General features: G+C 35.0%; 1 protein-coding gene across 2 annotated transcripts in view; it reads left to right on the top strand.

Moving 5' to 3' along the window:
- The window catches only part of GFRAL (GDNF family receptor alpha like), a 49925-nt gene extending 24937 nt beyond the window's left edge, over nucleotides 1–24988 (top strand). Inside the window, exons 5-7 of one of the 2 annotated variants that reach the window (XM_077903589.1) lie at nucleotides 21811–21906; nucleotides 21989–22061; nucleotides 24691–24988. In XM_077903589.1, coding sequence (XP_077759715.1) covers nucleotides 21811–21906; nucleotides 21989–22061; nucleotides 24691–24763 — 242 coding nt within the window. In that variant the 3' untranslated portion in view covers nucleotides 24764–24988. Of the gene's footprint in view, nucleotides 1–6591; nucleotides 6732–21810; nucleotides 21907–21988; nucleotides 22062–24690 lie in introns of those variants that run through there. The other variant, XR_013383306.1, reaches the window with a different exon arrangement.
- Nucleotides 24989–25189: the final 201 nt, after the last annotated feature.

Below are 25189 nucleotides of genomic sequence, written 5' to 3'. Positions count from 1 at the left end.
TTCTTGATATACATTTTATCTCTCTTGGTTCTTACCCCTCTGGTCACTCTGGATGCTTCTTCTATCTTTACCTTGTAGGCTTATCCAATGGACCAATTGACATTTGTGTTGCTTAAGGATTAGCTATAATCTCTCTACTAGAGTAAGTCTTTAATTTTCTCCTAGGAGATGTCCTTGATGGTCACATCATTATCTCTTAAACTGGTTTACATTCTTGAGGGCAAACCTCTTTTCTAAGCTTCAGGTCCAATTATCTGCCAACCTACTTGATAGTTTCTTTTGGGTTTTAAGATTATTCTAGATCTTGGATGATGGGCAATCTAGATGTTGTGGTACCCTGTAGTAGACAGGTAACCTATGACTAAAAATATTAGTTATTCCCTGTAATCCCTCCAACACAAATACCACATACCACATACACCCTATATATGTGCATGTGTGTGTGTGTGTGTATATACAGTATATATATAAATATATACTATATATTTTAACAGGTATAGCATATATTATAACAGGGATAAATAATCTCAAGTGTTTCCATTCAAAATAAGGGAAAATGGGAGAATAATAGCACACAGTAATGAAATCCTGCTTAATAAGCATTGTGAAACCTCTCTTGCAGTGTGGATTTCCTTGGGTAATGGGAAGAACCACCTTGTCTGACTCCCATTTTGCCCTCTGGAAGGTTCTTCCTTACCCATCTTCCTCCATAGCCATACCTGAAGTAGATTTGGAGGAATGCCCTCCTTGGGAGAATATGGAGCTCGTATAGACTATATCCTATTCAGAGTTTGAGGCATTTAAAGTTGAGCAGTCACAGACTTTTTGCAAATGGATTGATGGATCCTTTGGCAATATAATCTCTTTAAAAATGTGTTAGGTTTCTAATCTTTTTTGCTTTTATTCAGTTACATGTGCCAGTATCCACAATAAAAAAAAAAAAAAAGTGCTTTCTTGACTTGGTTCCCAAGTCTGCCTGATTTCCTTGATTCCTCACTCCCATGTCCCTCTCTCTCATGTAATGATTTAAGTTAATCTAAACAACAGACTAAAGTGAAAATGTAATACCTTTAATCTGATTTTTGCTGCATAGCTGAGCCAATTTGTTTAACTCAGAAATACTGTGTCTTTTATAACTGGAGATTGTTTTTCAATCTTATCTCTTACTATTTGGAATCTAGATGCAGTCAGCTTTCAATGTTGGGTAGTCTTCATTTTTAGCTGGTCTCTACTTGGAAACCAGTCATTATCTACCTGGTCATATCTTCATTGTAAAACTCTGTACAGTGCAGTCAAGAGCAGTTAACCCACACTACATTCCGGTGCTTTCAAGTTGTCTTGCTCCTTTTGAGACCTTCCAAGGTCTTGGAGAAATGCATCAGTAGAACAGTTTTTGTGACAGAAGAAAGGGAAAAGCCTTGATTCTTTGGATCCTGTCTTCCACTTCTGAGGAGTGGTCCAATGAACCTGATTCCCTGGAAATTGTGGATAGTATATCCATGAGTGTGGAATGGAGCTCAATGAACATTAAATGCTGCAGTGACAGAAAATCACTGAAGAGGAAAAGAGGGACATGTATGGTACAAAGGCCAAGGTAAACATTGTCAGGTTGCATCTGCACAAAGACAGATGAGGTATTTGGGGAAGCGTTTTGATGGTAAGGAACAAAGACACATCCAAATGCATCATTGCCTCCTTTAGAGCAAAAGGATAATGGTATTATCAATCTGCCACCAACCTGCCAGACTGTGGGCACAGTATAGGTCTCTGCTGTTGCTAGGAGGTTTGGTATTCATCACTAGCAGGTCTTTGATGGATTTGCCTTAGGGAGAGACAATCCGTTCTGTGGGGCCCATGCATAATCACCATCTTTGTCACCATAGCTGTTCTCTTCATGGTCATTGCACAGGCCTTGCATGGCTGGAGAGGAGGCATGATTTGCCTCCACTGGGTAGATTATGAGTTTACCTGGTTGTTGAGGGCCTGGTCTGTAGTAGATACTGTGCAAGGGATTAACCCAAGATAAAAAGATTTGCCTTCTTGTGCCACGTCTGTGCCAATGTGTTTCCACATTCCTCTTGACCTCATTTGCCTAACTTTGTCTACAATCTTCCAAATTTGCTCTTTTCATCTCTCTGATCAAGCAATTTGATCTGCCTATCAGTCTTAACTTCTATCCACTTCTTTTTCTACGAAGTGAACAACCAGATGTGCTGCTCACATTTTGGCGAGTAGGTAAGCTTTCCCTTTAACATTATCCTTTAAGGCCACTTCTAAGTGGATCTTCTAAGTGTGGCAGCTACCCATTTACATTTAGCACTAATATATCATCCTCTCCTTTCTGGGAACCAATAACTTAATGGATCTTATAATATTCATAATACTTATTTGGAACTATATTTCAAACAGCAAATGGTCTTCCACTGTAGTGGCTATTACCTTGCTCTAGGGCATAAAGGGTCTGTGCTATCCTATTAGGGATTGCCAGAAAGTGTATTTATATAGAGGATGAATGAGATTAAGTAGATCAAGCACCTGTTACATAGCAAATATTCTATACATTTTAATTGTCTGGCCCTTAAAAACATTGTTTTTGGTCCCAGATTCAAGACTGAAGCACTGAGTGTCTTTTCCTGATGTTTGTTACAAAGACTATATACACTTTGTTAGGAATTTCTCTATTAATGTTTAACTAAAGCCACCTTGTTACCAATTCTATTACGAAAAATCTTTCCACTGTTAATGAAGACCCTGATGATCACAAAGGCAACCCCAAAGTATTGAGAAGATGGACATTAAACTGTTAGTTCTCAAACCTGTTCATTTTTAGAAACATATAGAGAATGTATTCAAAAATACATTTTTACTAACCTCAGTTATTCTAATTCAGTGGGCCTGGGGTGGAGCTCAGAAATCCGTATTAAAAATTTTAAAAATGATGCAGGTGGTTGTGATTTTCAACCAAGTTTGGGAACCACTGCTCTAAGCCACATGTGGGAAAAACCTGGTCACCGGCCATAGGTCCCAAAGCCTCTCTTCGCTCACACCTCTCAGAGAATGAGAAACGTCTGTGCTCAGAAAGGCAAGACTAATATCATGCAGCTTTCAAGGTGGTCTGCTTTACCCCAGTGCCTAAAAACACAGTTGGCATACATTAGCCACTCAATAAATAGCTAATGAATAAATGAATGAACACATAAATGAATGAATGAACCAGTGTCTGCTGTCAGCACTGTCTTCTGAAAACTGTTGTTTTTCTTTCCCTGATTAGAACTCTTCTAATAATACAGCTTCCTTATTAACAGCCACAGTCATTTATGTTTCCACTTAAGCTGGAATTTTCAATTCAAATATTTGACCAAAAGAATCAGGAATTAACAAGACCAAGCTGCTACCGCTCACTTGAACAAAAACATTTCAAGCCCCTTCCATTTTCCAACACTTTTTTCTCTTTTCAAAGAGGAAGTTCAGACCTGTTTTCAAAAAGTCTGAGTAGTAGGAAACTATTTTACAGTTGATCCTGGGATGGTGTCAACACTGTAAATAAGCAACTGATCCTAACACAGTCTTGCTCTTAAATGTGTATAATTTTCTTAATTAACTCTGTGATATGATTAGCTCTATTAATAATAAAGATAAAAAATATCTCCCAAAGATTTGCAAAAGTATCTTTTATGAAATATTAATAAAGAAACTCTTGGTATGCTTGGGTGGCTCAGTGGTTGAACGTTTGCCTTCAGCTCAGGGCGTGATCCTGGAGTCCCAGGATCGAGTCCCACGTCGGGCTCCCTGCATGGAGCCTGCCTCTCCCTCTGCCTATGTCTCTGCCTCTCTCTCTCTCTCTCTCTCTCTCTCTGTGTCTCTCATTAATTCCTAAAAAAAAACCAAACTCCTAAAAAGGCATATAGCCTTTGAGATGCTTGAGAAAAGAGACCTTTTAATTAGTAACTTTTTAAATTTCCTTTTGTAGCCCTTCTTTCCACCCGTCTGCCTATTGAGGCCTCATCTTAGATATCAACATTCCTAGTAAGACCATTTAATTTATGTTTTATGTATTCAATGTATAGATTCTGTATTTGGCTGCATTTCCTCTTGCCTTACAATGTCTTTTTGCAGTGAAGGTCTCTAAAAATAACATTCTATTAGTGAACGTTTTTAATAGAAAGTCCATTAAACACACCATCTATGTATAGAGGTGCATAATATGTAGTTATATATATTTTTTCTAAATTAAATAAAATTTTACAATTATTTTTAACAAAGTCATTTAAAGATTGTGCAATATGAATTCATAATGGCTCAAACTCACTTTTATAAATTCTTAATTTTATTGTCATCTGATCACTGAGAGAGGAAGATTATAGACTATAAATAAAACAGTGCGTTAAGTGAATTGTGAAAGACATTTCCATTGCAAAAATATCCCTGACCCTTTCCCACTCTGTCTTTCTCATATATGGACACACACACACACACACACACACACAACATCTTCTCTTATAGCCAATTCGCATAGGTTAATATTCCAGGAGCTTTATGTTAAGTTTTGGCTTTAAATAAATCACTTCATATAGCCAAAACCACTGACTTTTTTTTTTTTTTTTTTTTGGTTTCTACACAACACTCTAATTCAAGTCCAGTTTCCTTCAAATTCAGTCCAGGTGCTAAAAAAGCCTCTTGGTTTTCCAAGGAACACTCAACAGAATTTCTCTTCTCTGTATTCATATTTATAGCACAGTCTCTAACTAGTCCAGTATTTTGTATTTTCTGGATTAAAGTGGCTCCATAGTGAATTTGTAGTCCATCAAATTCATAGACACTTATAAGTGTATATTTTTCCTCTTAGACATCAATGGTTATTCCTTTAGGATCTTGTTTTTCGTTATTTACAAACTCTTAATTTCTTTAGTGAACAGGGATGTGTGTTATAAGTTAGCAATGAAAAGAATAATAAAAATAAAAAAAAACACAGTTCTTTAGAATGACTTAGTTACCACCCAATAAAAAAACTTAGAATCATGATAAGCTCTGTAACTTTTAGCTTTTATGCTATTTAATTTGCAGTCTTAGAATTCTGGATATATCTTTGGGTTTGGGGCCTCAGGGATAAATCACTGAATTTAACCTTTATTAGATTTCAAATCTAAAGCATAAAGAGGGCCTCTTCTACCTCATTCCTCCTCAGCCTCACTCTTGAATTTTAGTTAAAAACCATGATCAATGGCAATCCCTCTAATAATCAGATGATATGTTTGGAAATGTTAGTATACCCTATTAGAGAGCACAATCATAGAGAGGTAATATGGCATCAGCTTATCTGGGTTCAGACAATTTCTCCACCATTTATAAGATAGGTAACTGAACAAATTACTCTCCTTTTGCCTCAATTTCTTGTCAGTGAGGTAGAAAATATAATCAATTCTAACCTAGAATGTTGGTGCTGAGATTATATCAATTAATTTGTGTAATGAAATATCCAGAATATAGTGAAATTCAGGAAATATTAACTCATACAGATTTTGAGGGATTTAGAAAATGATTATGATGTTACATAGGTGGTGTGGGAGACAGAATTATTTCTAGATGATCTAAAGTATTATTTTTCTCAAGATAAGTGACATCCTATAAATATCTTTAGATAATTTTAGGGCAGATGATAAATTCAGACAATTGATCTCAGTATTAGAATCACATGGCTTCTAGTTAAAATGCAGATTCTGACTCAATAGGTTAGGGATGGGGCCCGAGATTTGCATTTCTCACAAGCTCCCAGGTAATGCTAATGCTGTTTGGTCTAGGGATCACACTTTGACTAGCATGACCTAAATCTCTTGAGAACCTTTAAAAAATTTTTTTTCTAGATAGATAGATAAAATTAGATTTTACTAGTATTTTACACACATGAATGTATGTGTGTGTGTAAAGTACTTTATGTATCTCAAATATAACAATGTGTGTGCTATTGAGAAATAGACCACCTTAATTGGCCAGATGCATTTTGTCAATGTAGTAATCTCTTTTTCATGGACACTATGTGTCTTAGTGTCAGGAGACAGTTTACGTAGATGTTCTTATAATCTTGAAGACTCTTCTTGAGATAGCTTAGAATGATGGTTTTCAGACTTTAGCTCCATGAGAATCACCTGATGGTTGGGTCTTCACCCCTAGAGTTTCTGATTCAGTAGGCCTGGGATGGTACTTGGGCATCCACATACCAACAAGTTCCCAGGTGTTTTTCATACTGCTTGTCCATGTACCACACTTTAAGAAACACTAGGTTAGTTGGCTCTTTCCTGAAATCAGCCAGAGTCTAGCAATATTTTCTTACTTGAATCATCACTATAAGCACCACTTCTGTTTCTATAGGAGGATTTGAACATTGGTTTCTGAAGTCCTGTGATACTGTGATTTATAATAAAAAATATATACTTTTCTATCTTATTCCTGGCATATTGCTCCTAAAACCCTTGGAATTTCCTGTGACAAGAAAGATAAAAGTGTCCTTTGTTAATTAGGTGACTCTTGGAAAGCTAATGGAAGGCTCGTTGCCAGGGGAACCAACCAAGTAAATGGGTAGAGGGTTGGAACTTTCAGTACCCACACTTAACTTAAAACTTCTGGAGAGGGGGAGGGGCTGGAGGTTGACACAATAGCCAATGAATTCATCAGTCATATCTATGTAATGAAGCCTCCATAAAAACCCAAAAGGACAGTGTTTGGAGAGCTTCCAGGTTGGTGAACACATGGAGATTCTGGAAGAGTGGTGTACCTAGAGAGAATATGGAAGCTCTGGATTTTTTCTCCATGCCTTCTTCTACACATCTCTTGCATCTGGCTCTTCCTAAGTTATATCCTTTTATAATAAACCAGTGATCCAGGAAGCAGAACAATTCTCTGAGTTCTGTGAGACACTCTAGCCAAGTATTGAACCAAAGAGGAAGTCCTAGGAACCTCTAATATATAGTCAGTTATACCAAAGTACAGGTAACGACCTGGATTTGCAGCTACCATCTGAAGTGGTGATAGAAGGGAGGGGTCTTATAGGACTGACACCTTAACTTGTAGAATCTGATACTGTCTTGGGTAGTGGTGTCAGAATTGAGTTGAACTAAAGGACACCCAACTGATGTCTTGAGAATTGATTGTTGATGTGGGGAACCTCTCCCCTGCCACATTAGATTTGTTCTAAGAACACCAAAAAAGATACCATCCCTGGAATCATGATTCTTAAATGTTTTTCAATTTGCTTACCAAGTCAGTAAAGCAGAAGATCTCATCACCTTCAATTTATCCCCACACAATAAGACATCCCCAGAGTCAACAGCAAGAGAGGCACTGGTTTTGATTAAAGAATAATGAAATTATGTCTGTTTTTTTTTTATTAAGCATAAATAAATTATTACTATATCCCAGAAGTAGTGCCAAGACTGTCATGTTATAAACATGAAAAAGTAAACATGGATCACTAGAAGAATGTTCATTGGCTCCAAAATTTCACTGTCCACATGATAACCACTGATCTGATGGATAAAAGTCATGAGTCAAAAAAAACCAGAACAGTGTCAGCAGTTGAGTTTTAGCATTTAATACATGATATTTAGAAAATAGGGGTTCACACTGAGTGAAATTAGTCTTGGAGGCAAAGAGCAGCCAAAGGGTGGTGGTGAGGGGAACTCATTAGATAAGGTTACTTGTTTGAACCCTGAATATGAAACCTTAATATATTGGAGTAAGTCGTATTCCCATATTGACTCTTACAATTCTAAAGGACCTTTGAATGAATGAATGAATGAATAATAAATAAATAAAACTTTGTCTTGATAGTTGGAATCCGCATCAGAACTCCACACATGGAATAATCTCAAGATCTATCAGTTCACCCTAGATTTGCCTTAACCTCTCAAGTATAGCAGTGAGTAAGTTAGACTTACTAACTTATCAGGTTAGACTACATGGAATGCTCTGACCTCTTTCATGGTACTTGGAGCTATTCTGGAAGGCTCCAGTCTTTGGAATAGAGAGGTAGAATCTAGAGATCAGCTTCTCCCATGCCTTTAGCTTCATAGTTGAAATCACTTATAATGGAAAGCAATAACTATTAGGTGTTAGTGCTCTTAGAGTGAATTATCACCTGCCTCAAAGAGACTGCAGAAAGAGTGAATAACTAATGGCTAGGAGCAGATCTTTAAAATATTGTGTTAATATTCATAATATTAGGATCTGGACAAACTCCTGAAAAGAGTCCTACAATTTGACAAACTGCAATGAACATTTTAATGGATCTGCTTGCAAACTCATCTCAACATTGTAAAATGATAACACAGAGGAAACTGAAACTATAATAGATATAATATCCTTAAAATCGAGGTTTAATAAATAAAGATATTGTTTCCCAGTTTAAAGCTGTACCCTGGCTATGAACACTGGCTTACTTGGCTTTTGCTTACTCAAGGTCCTGCAACCTAAACTGAGTATTTACTAAGTGTGAGACACTATTCTACTCATTTTATATGTCTTGATTAAATTTCACAAGAAATATATGAAGTAGAGGCTCTTTCTTTTACCCTAGAAGAAACTGGGTCACATAGAAATTAGTAACTTCTCCAAGGTCACATGGAAGGCAATAGATGCAGAATTTAACAAGGAAATTTTGGGCACCAGAAACTGATATTAAAAACCATAATATATCTTCCTTTCACCTAATAATGGGAAATTTAGAATTGCCAATTGATGTTACATCTCCCAGGGAATATACCTATATAACAAAAGGATTTAAAAAATAAATAAATAAATAAAATTAAAAATAAATGAATAAAATAAAAAAACACAGGAGGATTTTCAGAAAAAAAAATGTGTTTGATGGGAGGCAGTATATTGTAAAATAAAGAACAAGAATAGAAAACAAGTTTGAGCCACTACACATTGAGGAAGTCAGTTATCCTCTCCTTAGACCTCCCAGATTTCTTGCATATTAAATTTTGGTAATATTTTAACAGAAATAGATTACATCTGATATTAGATGTGCTTAATATTCTTGGACTAGATGACTGAAGATATTTTGAGGCCAGTACATTTTAAGCAAACCTCCATACTGCCTGTGTATAACGACATATCTGAAGTGATTTATGTTTCTTATTCCCAAAAGACTGCCAAGAACCTTTTCTTCCTATGGTTATACTAAAATTTTAAGAAAGTGTGTATCATTTCCCTTTTTTTTTGTCCTTGAAAAATACTCCTTCTATTCAAGATCTAAATTGAGATTTGTAATAAAAATGGTTTTCTCTAGTGTTGGATTACTTTTTATTGTTTTGTTGCCCAAGTTCTAAATAACTTCATAATAACATATTACAAACTCTCTCCATAGTCATAATAGGACATGTGCCTTTGCTCCTATTTATATGTTTGAATCTATACAATTTCATTATTTTAGCAAGGAAAATGGTAATTTTCACTTTGGGCACATTCAGATTATGGTTTGGGACTTTGCTGTGTACAAATCCAATAAGGCAGCCGTTATTTGGCACTTTTACTAGACTCTAGTGGGTGGGGCGGGGGGGGGCTTTGGTTTTGGTAAGTATATGTGTATAGAGAATCATTTGCTATTTTAATTGAGGTAATTTAAAATTAGATTGCAGAAAGAGACCAAGCTTCCTCTCATTTATCTTAAGATTTGACAATGAAAGTCATCATATCTAGTTGTACCTTCCACCTTCATCAGCTAAAATTTCAATCAGGTACTCTAAGGAATAATCTGGAAGGTTTCTCTTAGGACCTTTCAAAATTCAAAACTCTCTCAAGGGAAGAGACATGGAGGGGATAGCCCCTAAAGATGTAGCCCACTCCAGTGGAGACAAACACTGGCTTTAGTTTCACCGCTAGGTTTACTTGCATGCAAAAGTTCCCAATAAAATCCAGCTGGTTTAAATTTTGTCTGCAGACCTGAAACCCAGCAAATTTGGCTTGGCTTCCTATTTTGCAGAAAATGTTTCACACGGCTGTAATCTGGAAATACTGAAGTGTATGAACCCTCAACAGAAACAACAGGAGAACAGCTGTCTCCTACCTTCACTTTCTCCCACCTCTACTCTTAAAGCCTTGGGTGTTTTTAACAGAGGGGAAAAAGTCTGCCTCTGAGCATAAAAGATGGTATGAATCATCCATGACTACCTTTGTTGTTTGCTCTAAGCCAAAAAGGAAAGATTAAAGAGTTGCCATTGATGAGTGAGACAACTCAACTTTTGGCATCACTAGAGAAGGAAGGAGCATGTAAGATCATGGAGGGAAATAAAACAACAAAACAATACTGTTACAATTTGAACAATAACAGGCTTCAGTACGTGAAAGCATAGTGTTATCTTTTCCATTTTCCACTCTTGTGCTTTCATTGGCTTCATACAATCCCCTTGTTGCCTATAATTGGGGATGGAGTTAGTGCCAAGGCTGCATAAAATAAGCAATCTTTCCTTTATACTTTCTGTGCATCATGATTGTGTATGTGAAGTCATAAAAATAATTTATTATGAGCATGTGTATTCCTGGCCTAAAGAGCCAAGTATTCTTGTGACAACAGTATAATAGCATCACATGTATTCCCATAAAACACCATATGTGGGCACTTAATAGTTATTGCCCTGGCACCTATATACTGGGATATCATCTTAAAGGGAGACCCCTTAGAATAAAGAACACTTGGTACTTAGACAAATAAAATCCTGTAGATGAGATAGGTGAACAAGGAGTAGAGATTTACTAAGAATTCATTGATAATGACAATTGTTTGTCTTCCATTAGTATATCAGATTGTCTCAAACCACTTTCTAGAGTTTTTTCATAGGTTCAGGAAAACCTTTTACAGATTGTAAACATCAGCAAATATTCTTCAGTCTCAAATTTGCAAGAATGCTCTAATATCATATAGAAATCTAGTAAGCCATAAGAATAGGTACAACATAATTTTTCTTCTCACTCATTACTCTTTGGAAAGCATTTATTTTGGGCTTGTGGTACAAATCACAGTAAACAAATTGGTTTCAAACTAGATAAAACTGCACAAAATGAATGAGAGCTGCTTTGCGGCCCTTGTGAGTGCTTGATGATGTTATGAAAGTGTGTCTCTGTGCCAGAAACTGTTGCCCATTGTCCCTTTCCTTTCTGCTGGCTTCCAGCTTAGGGTGGAATGGCTTCCTTTGGTTGCCAATACGGCTGGAGAGTGGCTTTCTCAGGTCTGATATGCTTTGAGAGTGCCAGAACTCTGGGACTGGTGTTTAACTCTTGCATTAGCACCTGGGTCAGGTGGCCAGACTCTCACTGTAGGCATAGGACAGGGACTTTCAAAATAACTGAACTGAAGTGGGAGGCTAGAGCTCACTATTTCCAGATTGTATGTTTACTTTAGTTGGGAATCAAGGTAATCTGCAAGGAGGGAAACCATATAAATCAGATTGGAGAGCTTTCTTCAAAGGGCAACTTATCTTAGTGATACATTGCTGAGTGTCACAGGGGTCTATGTAGGAAGATGCCTCTGTTGATGTCTTAAGGTTTTAGAAAAAACACGATTCAGTACCTGCATCTCCCTTCACGTACTCTTCCTTGTGTAACAGCCTGAAACTTACAATGGTATTTTGTTTAAAGTACATATGGTAGTTATTACATGGAAAATGTACACTAAGCATATGTCCACAACCCTAATAGCTCCTTCCAACACTTCTACACGGCTGCTTCCATCCAGTCAATTTCTCTCACTGTTCTTTGGCCCAAACTTCCATTCCAGCGCCCCTCCTCCTCTACAATGGAAATATTGTTGCTTTGAATTGTTTTGTTCTTTCTTTTTAAAGTTTTTAATTCCAGTTAGTTAACATACAGTGTTATATTGCTTTCAGGTGCACAACATAGTGATTCAACATTAATTGTTTTGTTCTTTTAATACTTATAGGCAGCTGAAAGAGAACTTTTAAGGTGTAACATCTCTTAGTGATCCAAATATGTATTTTTTTCAGTTAATAAAACTGGCTTAGCAGTTACTATCCCTATGTCTTGTTCTTCTCTATCAACTGCTGGGTTTTTCGAAGGTTGTTACCTAACTAAACGTTAAATCCCTTACATCTTTTCTTTCTCATTAAGAACGTGTTTCCATTAGCCTATCATAATGTGGTTTAGAATTTTGTTTTCCTCCTGTCCACCTCCAAAATCATGTGTTTTCAATTCTCTACCAATGATTCTCCATCCTGACTGTTCATTTTATCTTCATCATTGGATTAGGAGATATCTAAGGCCAAAGGATTTTGAGAATTTCTCTAAGCTTCAGTTATCTCACTTTTAAAATAAAATTGGAATACCTAGGTTCACAGGATTTTTTGAGGATGAAAATATAAAAACTAATATTAGTATAGATAGTGTTTTTGGAGTCTTCCATTAGAAAGAATGTATAATTAGGGAGGAATATAAGGAAATGCAAGGATAAGAGAAGGGACTCCTTTGTTGGTTCTTTTTCTCTATCCCTTTCTCCTTTCTGTCCTCATTCTCTTCCTTCCTTTCCTTGGAAAGATCTTAGGCCAATGCACTGAAATATTCTAAAACATCATGTCATCTCAAGAACCTAAAAGTCACCTTTCATTTAGTCCTCTGCATTTTCAATATCAAATAAAACTTTAATCTATGTAATATTTAATATTGGTATAATTTATTGAGCACTTTGTGATTTTTTCACATATTTTATTTAATTTTTAACAATAAATGTTGCGGTAGGCATGATCCCATTTTAAAGATAAAGGGACAGAGCTTCAGTAAATTGTCTAAAATGACAAAGCTGAGGTGAGGCAGAGCTGGTTTTGATCCATACCTGATTATAACACTTGTGCTGCTATGCTCTGCATCATTCTGCCTTCTAATAACAATCTCTTTGTTTTAAATATACCCATCCACTGTTCCTCTTCTCTACAATAGCTTTTACTACCTATTTTTAGTTTTCAATTTCTCACATCTGAATTGTTTCCTAGTTAGTCTTCTCACAAACCAGCCGATTCACTATGACTACTGATTCTCCAGCTGTGTCTTGATCTTGCTATTTCTGTCTGCAAAAGCAGCTGTTGCTCTCCATTGCTCCTGTTTTCATCCTTCCCACATGTAAACTTCCTCTGATTCCCAAGAACACCCAGAATGCAAATCAGTCTTACTTCTCACCATTTCTCAAATGCATACCTTTCCTTTAGCTGTCCCATGTCGATTCCCACCTCTCTTTATTTAAAGCATATCCCTTACCTGAAACTAGATTGAGAACTTCATGAGAGCAGAGTCATGTATCATCTACCAATATATCCCCATGTTGACTGCCATGGTGCTAGCTCTGAAGTAGGAAGTAATTACTTATCTGGAAAAATCTTTACTTGGGTCCAAATGTGGTGGTTTCTGCCACATGGTCCTGTGGACATTCATAGGTGACTAGGTATAAATGATCCATGAACTCCTTCTCGTTTTGTTGGAATGGGTCTCCTAAGTAGAGGACAGATTCTAAATTCTCCATATCCCATGAGGACAAATTGAGAAATTGAAGTATGGCAGGTTAACTGGCAGCAAATGTGGAATTAATGTTGCATCACACCAAACTCTCTGAGGGGCAATAGGAGCAGCATTTGGGGGTCAGGCATCTCCCAAGCCACAGGCTGAAAAATTTGTTTAATTCCCAGGAATAGAGAACAAGAGAAATTGTGGTATCAGGTGCTTGTACATATGTATGCTCAGTAGAGGTTATAAATAATGCATATATTCAGGAACACAAAATGCTGTTAGTATGATTTCTCTGAATTTCCACTGACTAAATAAAAATAGAAATCCTCAATAAACATTTTGTGCCTATCCAAAATATATAAATATTTGTCTATCAACCACATATAGCCTTTTTAAAAAATGGATTCCTAGATATATTCCATGGAGAAAATAAATTTAGCTAAAATTTCCCTTCTACTACAGTAAAAAAACAAAAACAAAACCAAAAAAACCTATAGTTCTATAGTTCTATAGAACTAGCATTTCATAGGAAACATTTAGGCAACTCTGCTTCTTCTAACACATTGAATTTACTGTGTCCATCTGAAATCAGATTTCTGAAATAGGAAATGAAAGAGGATTCTACTTCAGTGAATTAACCCAAGAAGATCTTTCCAAGGAAAGGAAGGAAAAGAAGGAGGACAGGAAGGGGAAAGAGGTAGAGAAAAAGAACCACCAAAAGAATCTCTTCTCTTATCCCTGCTTTACTTTCATTTCTTCCCTACAATTGCACATTCTTTCTAATGGAAGTCTCGAAAAACTCTATTTATACTAATATTAGTTTTAATATTTTCATCTTTAAAAGAATCTTATGAGCCTAGGTATTCTAGTCTTACTTTACAAATGAGAGAACTGAAGTTGGGAGAAATTCTCAAAATTCTTTGCTCTTAGATATTTCCAAATCCAAGGTCTTTACTCTTTCCCTATCAGTAAACAAACCTGATTGTTAGAATTCATTGCCAGGTAAATAGTTTCTTAACATTACTATTGATTGGGTAACCAAATGAATTACAAATGGGACAGAGAATCTTCCTTTTTATTTATTATTTATTTATTTTTTTGATAGAGAGAACATTATTAGGGGGAGGGGGAGGGGAGAAATGGAGAGGGAATCCTCAAGCAGACTCCCCACTGAGCACAGAGCCAGATGTAGGGCTCTCTTCCAGGACCCTGAGATCATGACCTGAGTCAAAATCAAGAGTTGGGTGCTCAACTGACTAAGAGCCACTGAAGCACTCCTTAATTTTCATTTTTAAAAGTGATGTTGATATGTGAAAAACAGGTGATCTATCTAATGATCTTTGGCAGTGTCAAAGATAAGAACTAAATATTATATAAGCATACACTATACAGTGACAGATGTGCTATTTCAAATATAAAATTGCTAATGTATACTTTTTAATCATTAGATAATTTCACAGGCATGCATTATGATAGCCATATTACATTGTAAATTAGATAAATATGGTATCTATTTTTAAGAAGTTTGCTGTTTAAGGAAAACTACCTATATCATACTTTTATATTCAGCTTTCCCCCAGAAATTTGTAAATTTATGTACAGGGACATTACAGTTATATACCTTTTTTCCTTTTTGAAACTCAGTAATTTACAAAACTTTTGAATTATTTCATCATTTCAAATGTCTATGAAGACTTTCCAAATATCCCTTTTCTTCATTTTTTCCTTTAACTCTCTTTTTCCTGGTGTTTTCAATCAGCTTATGAAAAATTGTGTAAGCTAGCCAGGTAAAGTCTTGCACATTTTCAAAGGGGCAGACATTAGGGAATCATTCAGTTCCAAGTAAAGACATCAGAAAGCTATCTAGACAATTAGCATATTGTCACATATACTTTTTCATAAAAAAATCCTGTAAGAAATCTCCATATAGGAAAACAAAAACTTATAAAATTGATAAAATATCATGTAAATTATTCCCACTCTTATCTTACATTTGTTTTATTACAAGCTCTCTAGTCCTTGTATAATATAATTCAAGGTAAAAATTACTGTTCAATTTTGGGAACACGTTTTTTCCCCAATAAATTCATTCCAGATAGAGGTAGTTTTTAAACAGTTGGGTTATTTTATATTTTTATCTAAGATTCAGGTTGTATCAATGTAGACATAGATCATAGTAACCAAAGAAATAGCCAAGTCTGATTTTAAACAGTTAAACCAACCTTTTGTGCATTATTCTTTGTGTGTCCTTTGCCTGGTAAGTACTCTGTAAAGCTTTATGGAGAGCCCTAACTCTACATCTGTAAAAACAGAAAATGCTCATACTGATATCAAAGTCTAAGATAACTACCTTGAAAATTGCAGCATTTATTTTTTTATATTTCTGTTAAATGTCAAAGTTAAAGTGGTTGATTTATTTGATTACACTGAAAATGATGAACATATTTTAGAAGGGTGTACAAGCTGAAACATCCTACAGGTGTATGTGAGTTGTTTCAGAAGCTTTATTTATTGGATTTATGTCACCTCTTCTATTGCAGATTTTGGCAATAGAAGAATATATGATCATAAACATTTGCAAGCAGATACTACTATGAAATGTTTTTTTATTGTGCAGTACTATCAAATACAACTTGTCCCTATTACTTTTCAAATTTATTTCTTAATTCAGCTTGCTGTTGCATTGGAAAAGAGTGAAAATGTTTTATGTAATTTTTGTGGCCTCCATGAGGTAGATTTTAGATATAAGTTGTAGAAGGTTTTGCTACAGATTGTGTCTTCACTATTTACCAATTCTGGTCTTAGACAAAACATTTATTCTGAGTTTCTTTATCAAATTGAGCTAATAATTTCTATTTGGCTAGGTGTAATAAAGTTTAGTAGCATTTGTCAAAGTGCATTTTAAAGTTTTAAGCACCATACATATAGAAGTAAAGCATTTTGTCTATTGTATGAATATGTACGTCTTTTTTTCTCTGTGTGTGCATATATATGTATATATATTCTGCATATTTATGTATTTATACATTATGCATATATATATGTTATATATGTGTGTATATATATTCTGTCAGCAACATCAGCATCATCTGGGAAGTTGTAAGAAATTCAGAATTTCTGCCTCATCCCAGACTTAATGAATCAGAATTGGCACTCTAAGGTAAACAGAGATTCATGTTAATGTTGGAAAAGCATTGTACCATGTGATCTACTTACCATCTGATCATTCTCTCTCTTTCCACAAACATACAGATATATATGTAGCAGCCATAGGCTATCTATGGGCTAGGCCAAAGAAGGTAGATTTATCACAAGTTGATAAAAGAGCAGTCTAGAAAAGTATTTCATATTTTAACTAGAATTGACCATCAATAGTAGTGGAAAGATAAAGGGTATTAAGTAGCTCATTTATAGAATAGTATTTGCTGCTGTCAATAATGAGGCAGAATGCATTATTGTACTGAAAGTTTGAATTAGATAATCTAACATATCCCATCCAATTTTGTAATTCTACTATACATGCATATTTGTGTATCGGTATACACTCTAACCACGAATATTTGATTCCTGTTTCTAATCTCTGTCTTTAGATCTGTTTTGTATGAGCACGCAGGTGACAGATATTTTAATTCCAAGATTTAAAATTATTGCCTTCTAAAACAATCATAGCTTATTTATGTATATTTATCATATGTAAATCATAGTATATTCATCTAATCTAGTGTTGGTTGTTAGCAATGCATAATTTACAGTCTAATTGTTACCTTGGTTGCTACTTCATTATTTGCAGAAACTATTAAGGAAAATGTACAACAGTTGAGACTCATTATAATGTCTAAGCAAATCTATTAGATCTTTGAACAACACTGTTATTCAACCAAGGGCCAAACAGCAGTTGCCAGGTTTATCAATACAGTCATTTACTAACACTGAGCTCTTTGATTCATGCCAAAAGATCAAACCAAATGTTCTCTACTGCATACTTATTTAAGCATGTGTTTTTTTTGTTGTTGTTGTTTTTGTTTTTGTTGACATACTGAAAGCTGTACATATTTTTTTTTTGTATTTTATTTATTCATTCGAGAGAGAGAGAGAGAGAGAGAGAGAGAAAACAAGCAGAGGAAGAAGCAGACTCCCAACCAAGCGGGGAGCCCAACATGGGGCTCGATCCAAGGACCCCCAGATCATGACCCAAGCCGAAGGCATACGCTCAACCAACTGAACCAGCCAGGTGCCCTGAAAGCTGTACATATTTAATGGATACAACCTGATGAGTTTGAAGATAGATATACATCATGAAACTCACTTCACCACAGTCTATACCACACACATATCTATCACCTCTACAAGTTTCTTCCTGTCCTCTATTTATTACTGTTATGTATGATAAGAACATTTAACTTAATAGCTTCCCTGTCAGAAAATGTTTAAGTGTAAAATATAAACATTAGGCATTATGGTACATGATAGGTCTTTAGGACTTATTCGTTTCCCACAACTGAAATTTTGTACCCTTCAATTATGTTGATATTACTGCTGGTTGAACTGTGAGCTGTACCAGGGAAAATGGAGGCTCCTTACCCCCTCCCCTGTTCTTGGAATGTACATTTTACTCATTGCTCTATAGCTCTGGCTATGGAAGCTGTTTCAAAAATACTCTTAAGGGAACAATGTGTTGTTGAGACCGTATAGACTGTAGATATGACTGAACCCTATTTAAGACCTCTGTATAAACTTTTAAGATTCTGCTGGGTGAATGCCAAGTTAGTATCTCATGACTGCCCAGGACAAGCCTCACATAGAAGTTCCCTTGCTTATTAAAACAGCCATCTACCAATCTGGTGTGGCCTGCCTTTCTTCAGGCTTTCTTTTTTTCTGTGTATGGGGAGCCAGTTACAGATTTCACTCAGGGAACTCCTGATGTTTGCAAACCAATAGGCTAATACCTCTAAGTTTCCTTTTCTCCCTAGCTCCTGGTAATCATGTGTTTAGTCACACATAGTGCAAGAAGATAAATCTAAGACATTGCTTCATCTTTTTGAAGTTTATCAACTAAATAAATGAATGTGCCATGTTGGTGCATGCTATTATTTAGGACAAGTATATTATTTGGTTGATTTATTTTTTACAACATATGATGTTAGCTGCAGTGATGTTATACTGTCATTGTATATGTTTAATACCTTAGTGTATCTTGTTACTAATGTGTTGGGTTTTTTTTCAAACTTACAGGTGTTTATATATTTTTCTTTCTTCCCAGCTGCAATGCCTTTTAGATTCATTTTGGAAGCAGGGTTTTATACACCAATCATAGAAAGAGTCCATAATACATGGAATCTCACTACCTCACTATTGTTAGGTGAAAAAATTCAAAACTCATTTCCAATTTGGGAATTGAAATACCTTAAGATGACCGTGTTGAAATATTGACCAAATTAGAAATAGCTCCAACCTTGGATATGCAAGAAGGTCATCCTTAAATTTTCATTCTCACTAAGATATTGCCATGGTACTGGAGGTCTTTTACTTAAAAATAAAAGAAGCCAATAACACTTAACTATTTTTTTAAAAAGCTACAAAATATATTTAAGTATTCTATGAAAATGTTCACTTTGTCAAGATTTTTCTTCTAGGCTGACTTGTATATGTAATTAGAATTTTAATTGAAGGTTTACATATTTGCATTTTGTAATATATTTAATTTCTATTTCGACTATTCTGACATTTTTTAAAATCATTATTTTGTGTCTGATCTATCATATCTTAATGAGGCATTTACCATTTCATATAAATTATAGAAAGTAAATTTTAGATCCCATCAGCTCTCAGCCACTGCTACACAAGGATTTGGAAGAAAAAAAAAGATCATATCTCTATAGCCATTTGGGGAGAACACTATTTAAATTTGTTCTTAACATAGGGCTGAAATTAATCTTGATTTCCTGTCAAATGTACAGGGATTTTACAATATAGTTCATAATAGTGTTTAACTCCTCTAGGGTACAAGTTAAGATAAACAAGTCACTGACAGTGTTTATCTATAAATATAGCAGATGGTGTGGGACTGAGGTTGGTTATTAACTCTGCCGACTTTAATTTCATGGTTATAAAACACTGTAAACCTCACTGTTTATAAAAGGCAGGAAGAATCTCCAATGGGCTTCAGTAGCCAAGAAACCCTCTGAAACATTAATCTCTCTAACTGATATTCGGTATCCTCCTAGGGTGCAATATTTAAGATTGTGGAGTGATTGCTAGACACATTAAAATTTTCACTGGGATCATTAGCTAACATTTCTGTCATTGATCTATTATAACTTTGTTAATGAGTTCCATGTGAGTGAAATTTAGTGAATGAGACGATTCTTTCTAAACTTTCAAGGTGAACATTTAACAATTACTTTAGGCAAATATATTTAAAAGGCAGTCTAATTTGTCAAATTAGTAACCTTTTTTCTTATGCAAAGATGAGTCATGGTACCTAACTAGACCAAATGTACTTAGGGGTAGAATTTCATAAAGGAAAACTATAGCATCATTCAAATAACTAGCCAACCCACATTACATACATTTCCATGTGAGCCGTGAACCTGCCTCAAAATGTCATAGAATTTTAAATTTAAAAGAATTTTTAAAACATTCTAAAATCCTATAGAATTTTTTAAAAGTAAAACTATCTTTGATATTCTGAAGTGATTTGAATATAAAATTTTAATATAACTTGTTTCACTAAAATCTGTAAGATCAATTTGATTAAAATTAATTCTTCCAAAAAGAAGGAACCACTAGAGTATAAAAATGGTATTATTTGAAATAGCTGAATTTTTCCATTCCACCTCTATGGTGAATAACAAAATATATTTTATAATCACAAAATTGAAAAAAAAAATCACACACTCTATTACTTTCACATTTAGAAGACATTTATTTTTCAGTTTCTAAGAAAGCCAGACTTCAATAATTATATGAAAACCCAATATGTAAATTGGGGATTAAAAAATCTTGAACTAAAACATCTTCACTGTATTAGAGGTCAGACTCCTCAAAAATGGAGTTTTCTAATAACAAAATCCTCACTTTTCCATCCTCTTATGTCGGGCTCCTTCTCTTGGACCCATACTGAGAGCTCTGTTACTGATTTGAAGTCGGTCTCCTGTGTTTTCTGCTGATTATTCCTAACTTAGACCTCAAATCTTGGCTTCCAAGCAGCTGGCTTCTGTACAGTAGCAGCTCTTGGTGGAGAGAGGACTGAATGGAACTATTGGTAATATGTCTTCCCATCTCCCTTCCTACTCAGAGCTTCTTGTCACAAATTGTCATCGGATGTATTATTCCACTATTGATGCACTCATTTCTACAAACAACGGTCTACTCAGACTTCCAGGTCTCAAAGTACATGAAACAATCAGATTGGACAGCAAATCTCCCAAGGGGAAGGTTTATCTCATCTCCCCCGCCCTTTTCTAAAGATTCAAATCCTACCTGAATCTTCATCATCAAAGAAATTTTTTATTGGGCTATTGGTATATTTAACATTCATATCTGTGTTGAACTAAGTCAAAACTAGGGGTGATTTCACTTCAAAATTATCAGTGAAAGTCACCTAAAATGGATTTGTTAATTTTAAAACATCTTTTTGTCTTATGAGTTGTGAAATGAGGTAAAATTGTGTTTAGCAAAATGTTGCCACGAAGGCTAGGGCCACAGAGTGGCTTTCCCATAAATGTGACAAAACTAGTACATGAAAATAGAAAGAGAGGGGACTTACCAGAGACAGAATAGGGAAAAAAGGAAGCTAGATGTTGAAATCTAAGTGGAGGGGTGAACAGAGTGATTGCTTTAGGGACTCCATAAGAATTCATAAATACAGAGGGCCTTAGAGAAATGAGATATCATTAAAAGCACATTAAAACAATTACTCCTGTTAAAAAAAAAAGGGAAAAAAAAGGATCTTTTCAATATCACAATGGGTAGCTTCAAGTTGCTGATTTTTTTTCTCCTTCGTCTATTGATAAGGTACAGTAGCTGTCATAAAGTGGAGTCTACTTTCCTAATCATGATTTGGAAAAAAACAAACAAACAAAACAAAACAGTGTCTGTAAAAAATTTTCTGATTAAAATGTGGGGGAAAAAAAAACTTAAAATGTAAGGAAAGTACTCCCGCTTTCATCCTCATCTATCAGATTTTATTAAGATAATATCAGAAATAAATCTTTGCCTTGTAATATAAAACAAATTATAACCCATAGAAAGAAATAACACATGGCTTTTAAATACTGTAATCTCATTTTCATTATTTTCTTTCAGATTATCCAACCCTGTCTAATGTCAAAGGTATGGCATTGCATAAAAGAAAACATGCAAAGGAGATAACTCTAAGTGGATTTCATTCCCCCTTCAATGGTCAGTTAAAAATCTATCTTTTATTTTTACTACTTATTTTCTCTAAAAATCTAGTAATTGTTTTTTAATCTTTTGTTTCTAGGAGAAGTAATCTATGCTGTCATGTGCATGACAGTCACCTGTGGAATCCTTCTCCTGGTTATGCTCAAGCTGAGGTAACTGGATACAACTCAGAAGGGAAGGGCTAGACCACAATCAGCTGGTTAGAGCACATTTCACTATGGCAGACCTTACAAAGGACCTGAGAATGAAAGCTTCTCTGTTAAGACATACTAAATCATTTTTTAATGTGGGATAGGTCCAAGGAAACATTACTCTGAGTCTTCAGATGCAAGAGAAATGTGATCAGGGAGGGTTTTTTTGTGTGTGTGTTGCATTTTACAAGCACATGTGCATTGTTCCCCCCAATTAAGCTGTTATCAATCTTTCCCCTGGTTTTCCTACAAAATCCAAGTTCAACTCTGCTGCATTCCTTATTCACATCATTTGCAGGATTGATCAGCTTACATAACGGAGCTGTTGTGGACTTCATACAGTTTATGTTTATCTGAAGATTTCCTCTTTAATATATGCTAATAAACTTTATTCATGTTTTAATACATAACTATTAAAAGAGATGTTTAATGAGGCCTCAAAGGGTACCCTTAGAAAGACTTATTACTGTTTCCTGACATTAATTCATTCTTTCCAAATCTTTTTTCTTGGCTGCCCTCATTGCCTGGTATGCAGTAATGCTCCAGCAGACATGTGAGACTTATGTTACAGATATATCAATCTCTAGATTTCTAAATATCCAGGGCCTAAAATTTTTCCACTTCTTTAACATTGACAAATAGATATAAAATGATGTGCATTTGCTTACTTTTCATTTAAAAAATCCTCATCTTTATAAAACAATGATGTTCATTTTCTTATTCATCATACATGTGTATAGTTATGTATACTTTGAGTATTGTACAATGAAGAAATATTTATGTTTACATACACACATACATATATATGTAGACACACATAAAATATATTCATCAGTAAGATTAGGACTAGAGTAGAGCACTGGCAATAAACATTTCTCTTATGATATTCACAGAGGAGGACTCAGTATACTACCCAATGCATGTACACTGATTGGTCCTCCAGAAATCTCTCACTTTGAGACCTTGACAACCAAGCAAATAAAATGAAAGACTTAAGTAGGGAAGTATATGGCGATACTAAGAGGTCAGGCACTTGATGAGTACACATTCTGCCTATAGATATTCAAATGTATTTACTTTTAAATGCAATATCTACATTTCTACATGGTAGATTCCATCCCACTGAGCACTTAATTTGGTGCTCACCAACACCAGTATCCAAACAACTGCTTTTCTCCAAGGCCTTAAAAGCTGAATGTGTAAGAGAATATGTTTCTTGGGTTTTAAGATACAGTTTAAAGGCTAAATAATCAGCATCAGTTTTTGAGGCAGAAATAGCATTGGAATTTATTAAACTTGACTTTGATTTAAAACATTTGAGAGCACTGTTCAGTTACTGGATCTGCCTACATATTCCATCATAGACGTATCATTTTAGACAGGCACAGATGGTTTTCTAGTCTAGCAAAATCTTATTTTAATAGTTCTGAATCTTTATTTCTTAGGCACACATACTGTATAAAGTTCATATCTACCACATAGGCCAATGGGTTTTTACAGATTACTTTTGTACTACAGATAACTAAGGTGTTGCCTTTCAAAATTCCCTGTGTGTCTGGTGTAAGTTCATCTCCTTTCTCATCTACATAGAAAGGCCTATCCCTTTAATGAATAATAATGTGGGTGTTTTAGACAAAAATCTTGATTTTACTTTAACATGTATTTTAAGGTAATTCATTCATACCATTAAGTGTAGCACATGTAGTTACAAATTATTTTCTATACAATTTAAAATGAACACTTACCCATGATCTGCAAGATCCAGAAAGTAAATGATCTATGGTTAAGTAAATGACAAAAGCACAAGCCATCATGGAAAGAACAAAACAAAATCATCAGTAACAACAAAACCCATGTTACCCTACATATGGGAATGACTGGCACCTCAATGAAAGAAGGCTGCTTGCGACTTCAGGCATTGTTCACTCGCCTGGTGGTCAGGCTTAATCCATGAGAATGACTTTCTGTAATACAAATTAACATTTTTACATTTGTTTCATGGTATGCAAAATTAAAACAACCCTAAATCTTCAGAGAAATTTGCGGGAAACCAATAATTTAAAACTTAAATATTGAGGCACCTGGGCACCTGGGGGAGTCCAGTCAGTTAGGCATCTGACTCTTGATTTCAGCTTAGGTCATAATCTCAGGGTCATAAAATCAAGCCTGACTTGGATTCTGTGCTCAGTGGGGATACTGCTTCTCTCCTTAGCCCTCTCCCTCTGCCCTCCCCTCCCACTCTTTCTAAAATAAATAAGTAAATAAATAAATAATAAATCTTAAACATTAAATAAAATAAGTCTTAAATAATTTAAAACTTAAATGTAATTTAAAAGATTCTTGAACAAAAAAATGATTCCTTGGAAATCACAGTTAAAGGCATGATACTTCTTAGAAAGACCATAAGATATTCCATTATTGGTACTTTGCATTCACAAACTTGACTATAGTTTTCTCTCCAGGCATAGAATCCATTAGAAAATGGAAGATGGAGAAAAAAAAAGATGGAGAAAAATGGAAAAGGGAGAAAACTCATTTGTAAAATCATTAAAATGACATGTTGTTAACTTTTGCTTTTACTTTTATATAGAACTTCCAGGATATCAAGTCAGACAAGAGATCATTCTCCAATCCAAATACCTGGAGGACTCATGATTCATTAAGAATCACGGATCAGGGCAGCCCAGGTGGATCAGAGGTTTAGTGCCATCTTCAGCCCAGGGTGGGATCCTGGAGACCTGGGATCGAGTCCCGCATCAGGCTCCCTGAAGGGAGCCTGCTTCTCCCTCTGCCTGTGTCTCTGCCTCTCTCTCTTTCTCTGTGTCTCTAATAAATAAATAATAAATAAATAAATATATATATATATAAATATTTAAAAATATATTTAAAAAAAAGAGTCACGGATCATTAACAATCACTTTCTTTACAGGAAGTCTTTTTAGCCAGTCAACAGAATATCCTATATGGAATTTTCAAAAAGGAAAATGTGAAGATGGGTCTAATGATATTGGACCATTAAGTATAATAATGTAAGAAATAGTAATAATAGCATGATGTTAGATTTATTTTTAAGTATTTGAGCAAAAATG

Source organism: Canis aureus, chromosome 7, assembly GCF_053574225.1.
Source record: "Canis aureus isolate CA01 chromosome 7, VMU_Caureus_v.1.0, whole genome shotgun sequence".
Taxonomy (NCBI): Eukaryota; Metazoa; Chordata; class Mammalia; order Carnivora; family Canidae; genus Canis; species Canis aureus.
Note: the sequence above shows the minus strand (reverse complement) of the source record. Positions and strands in the feature narration are given on the sequence as shown.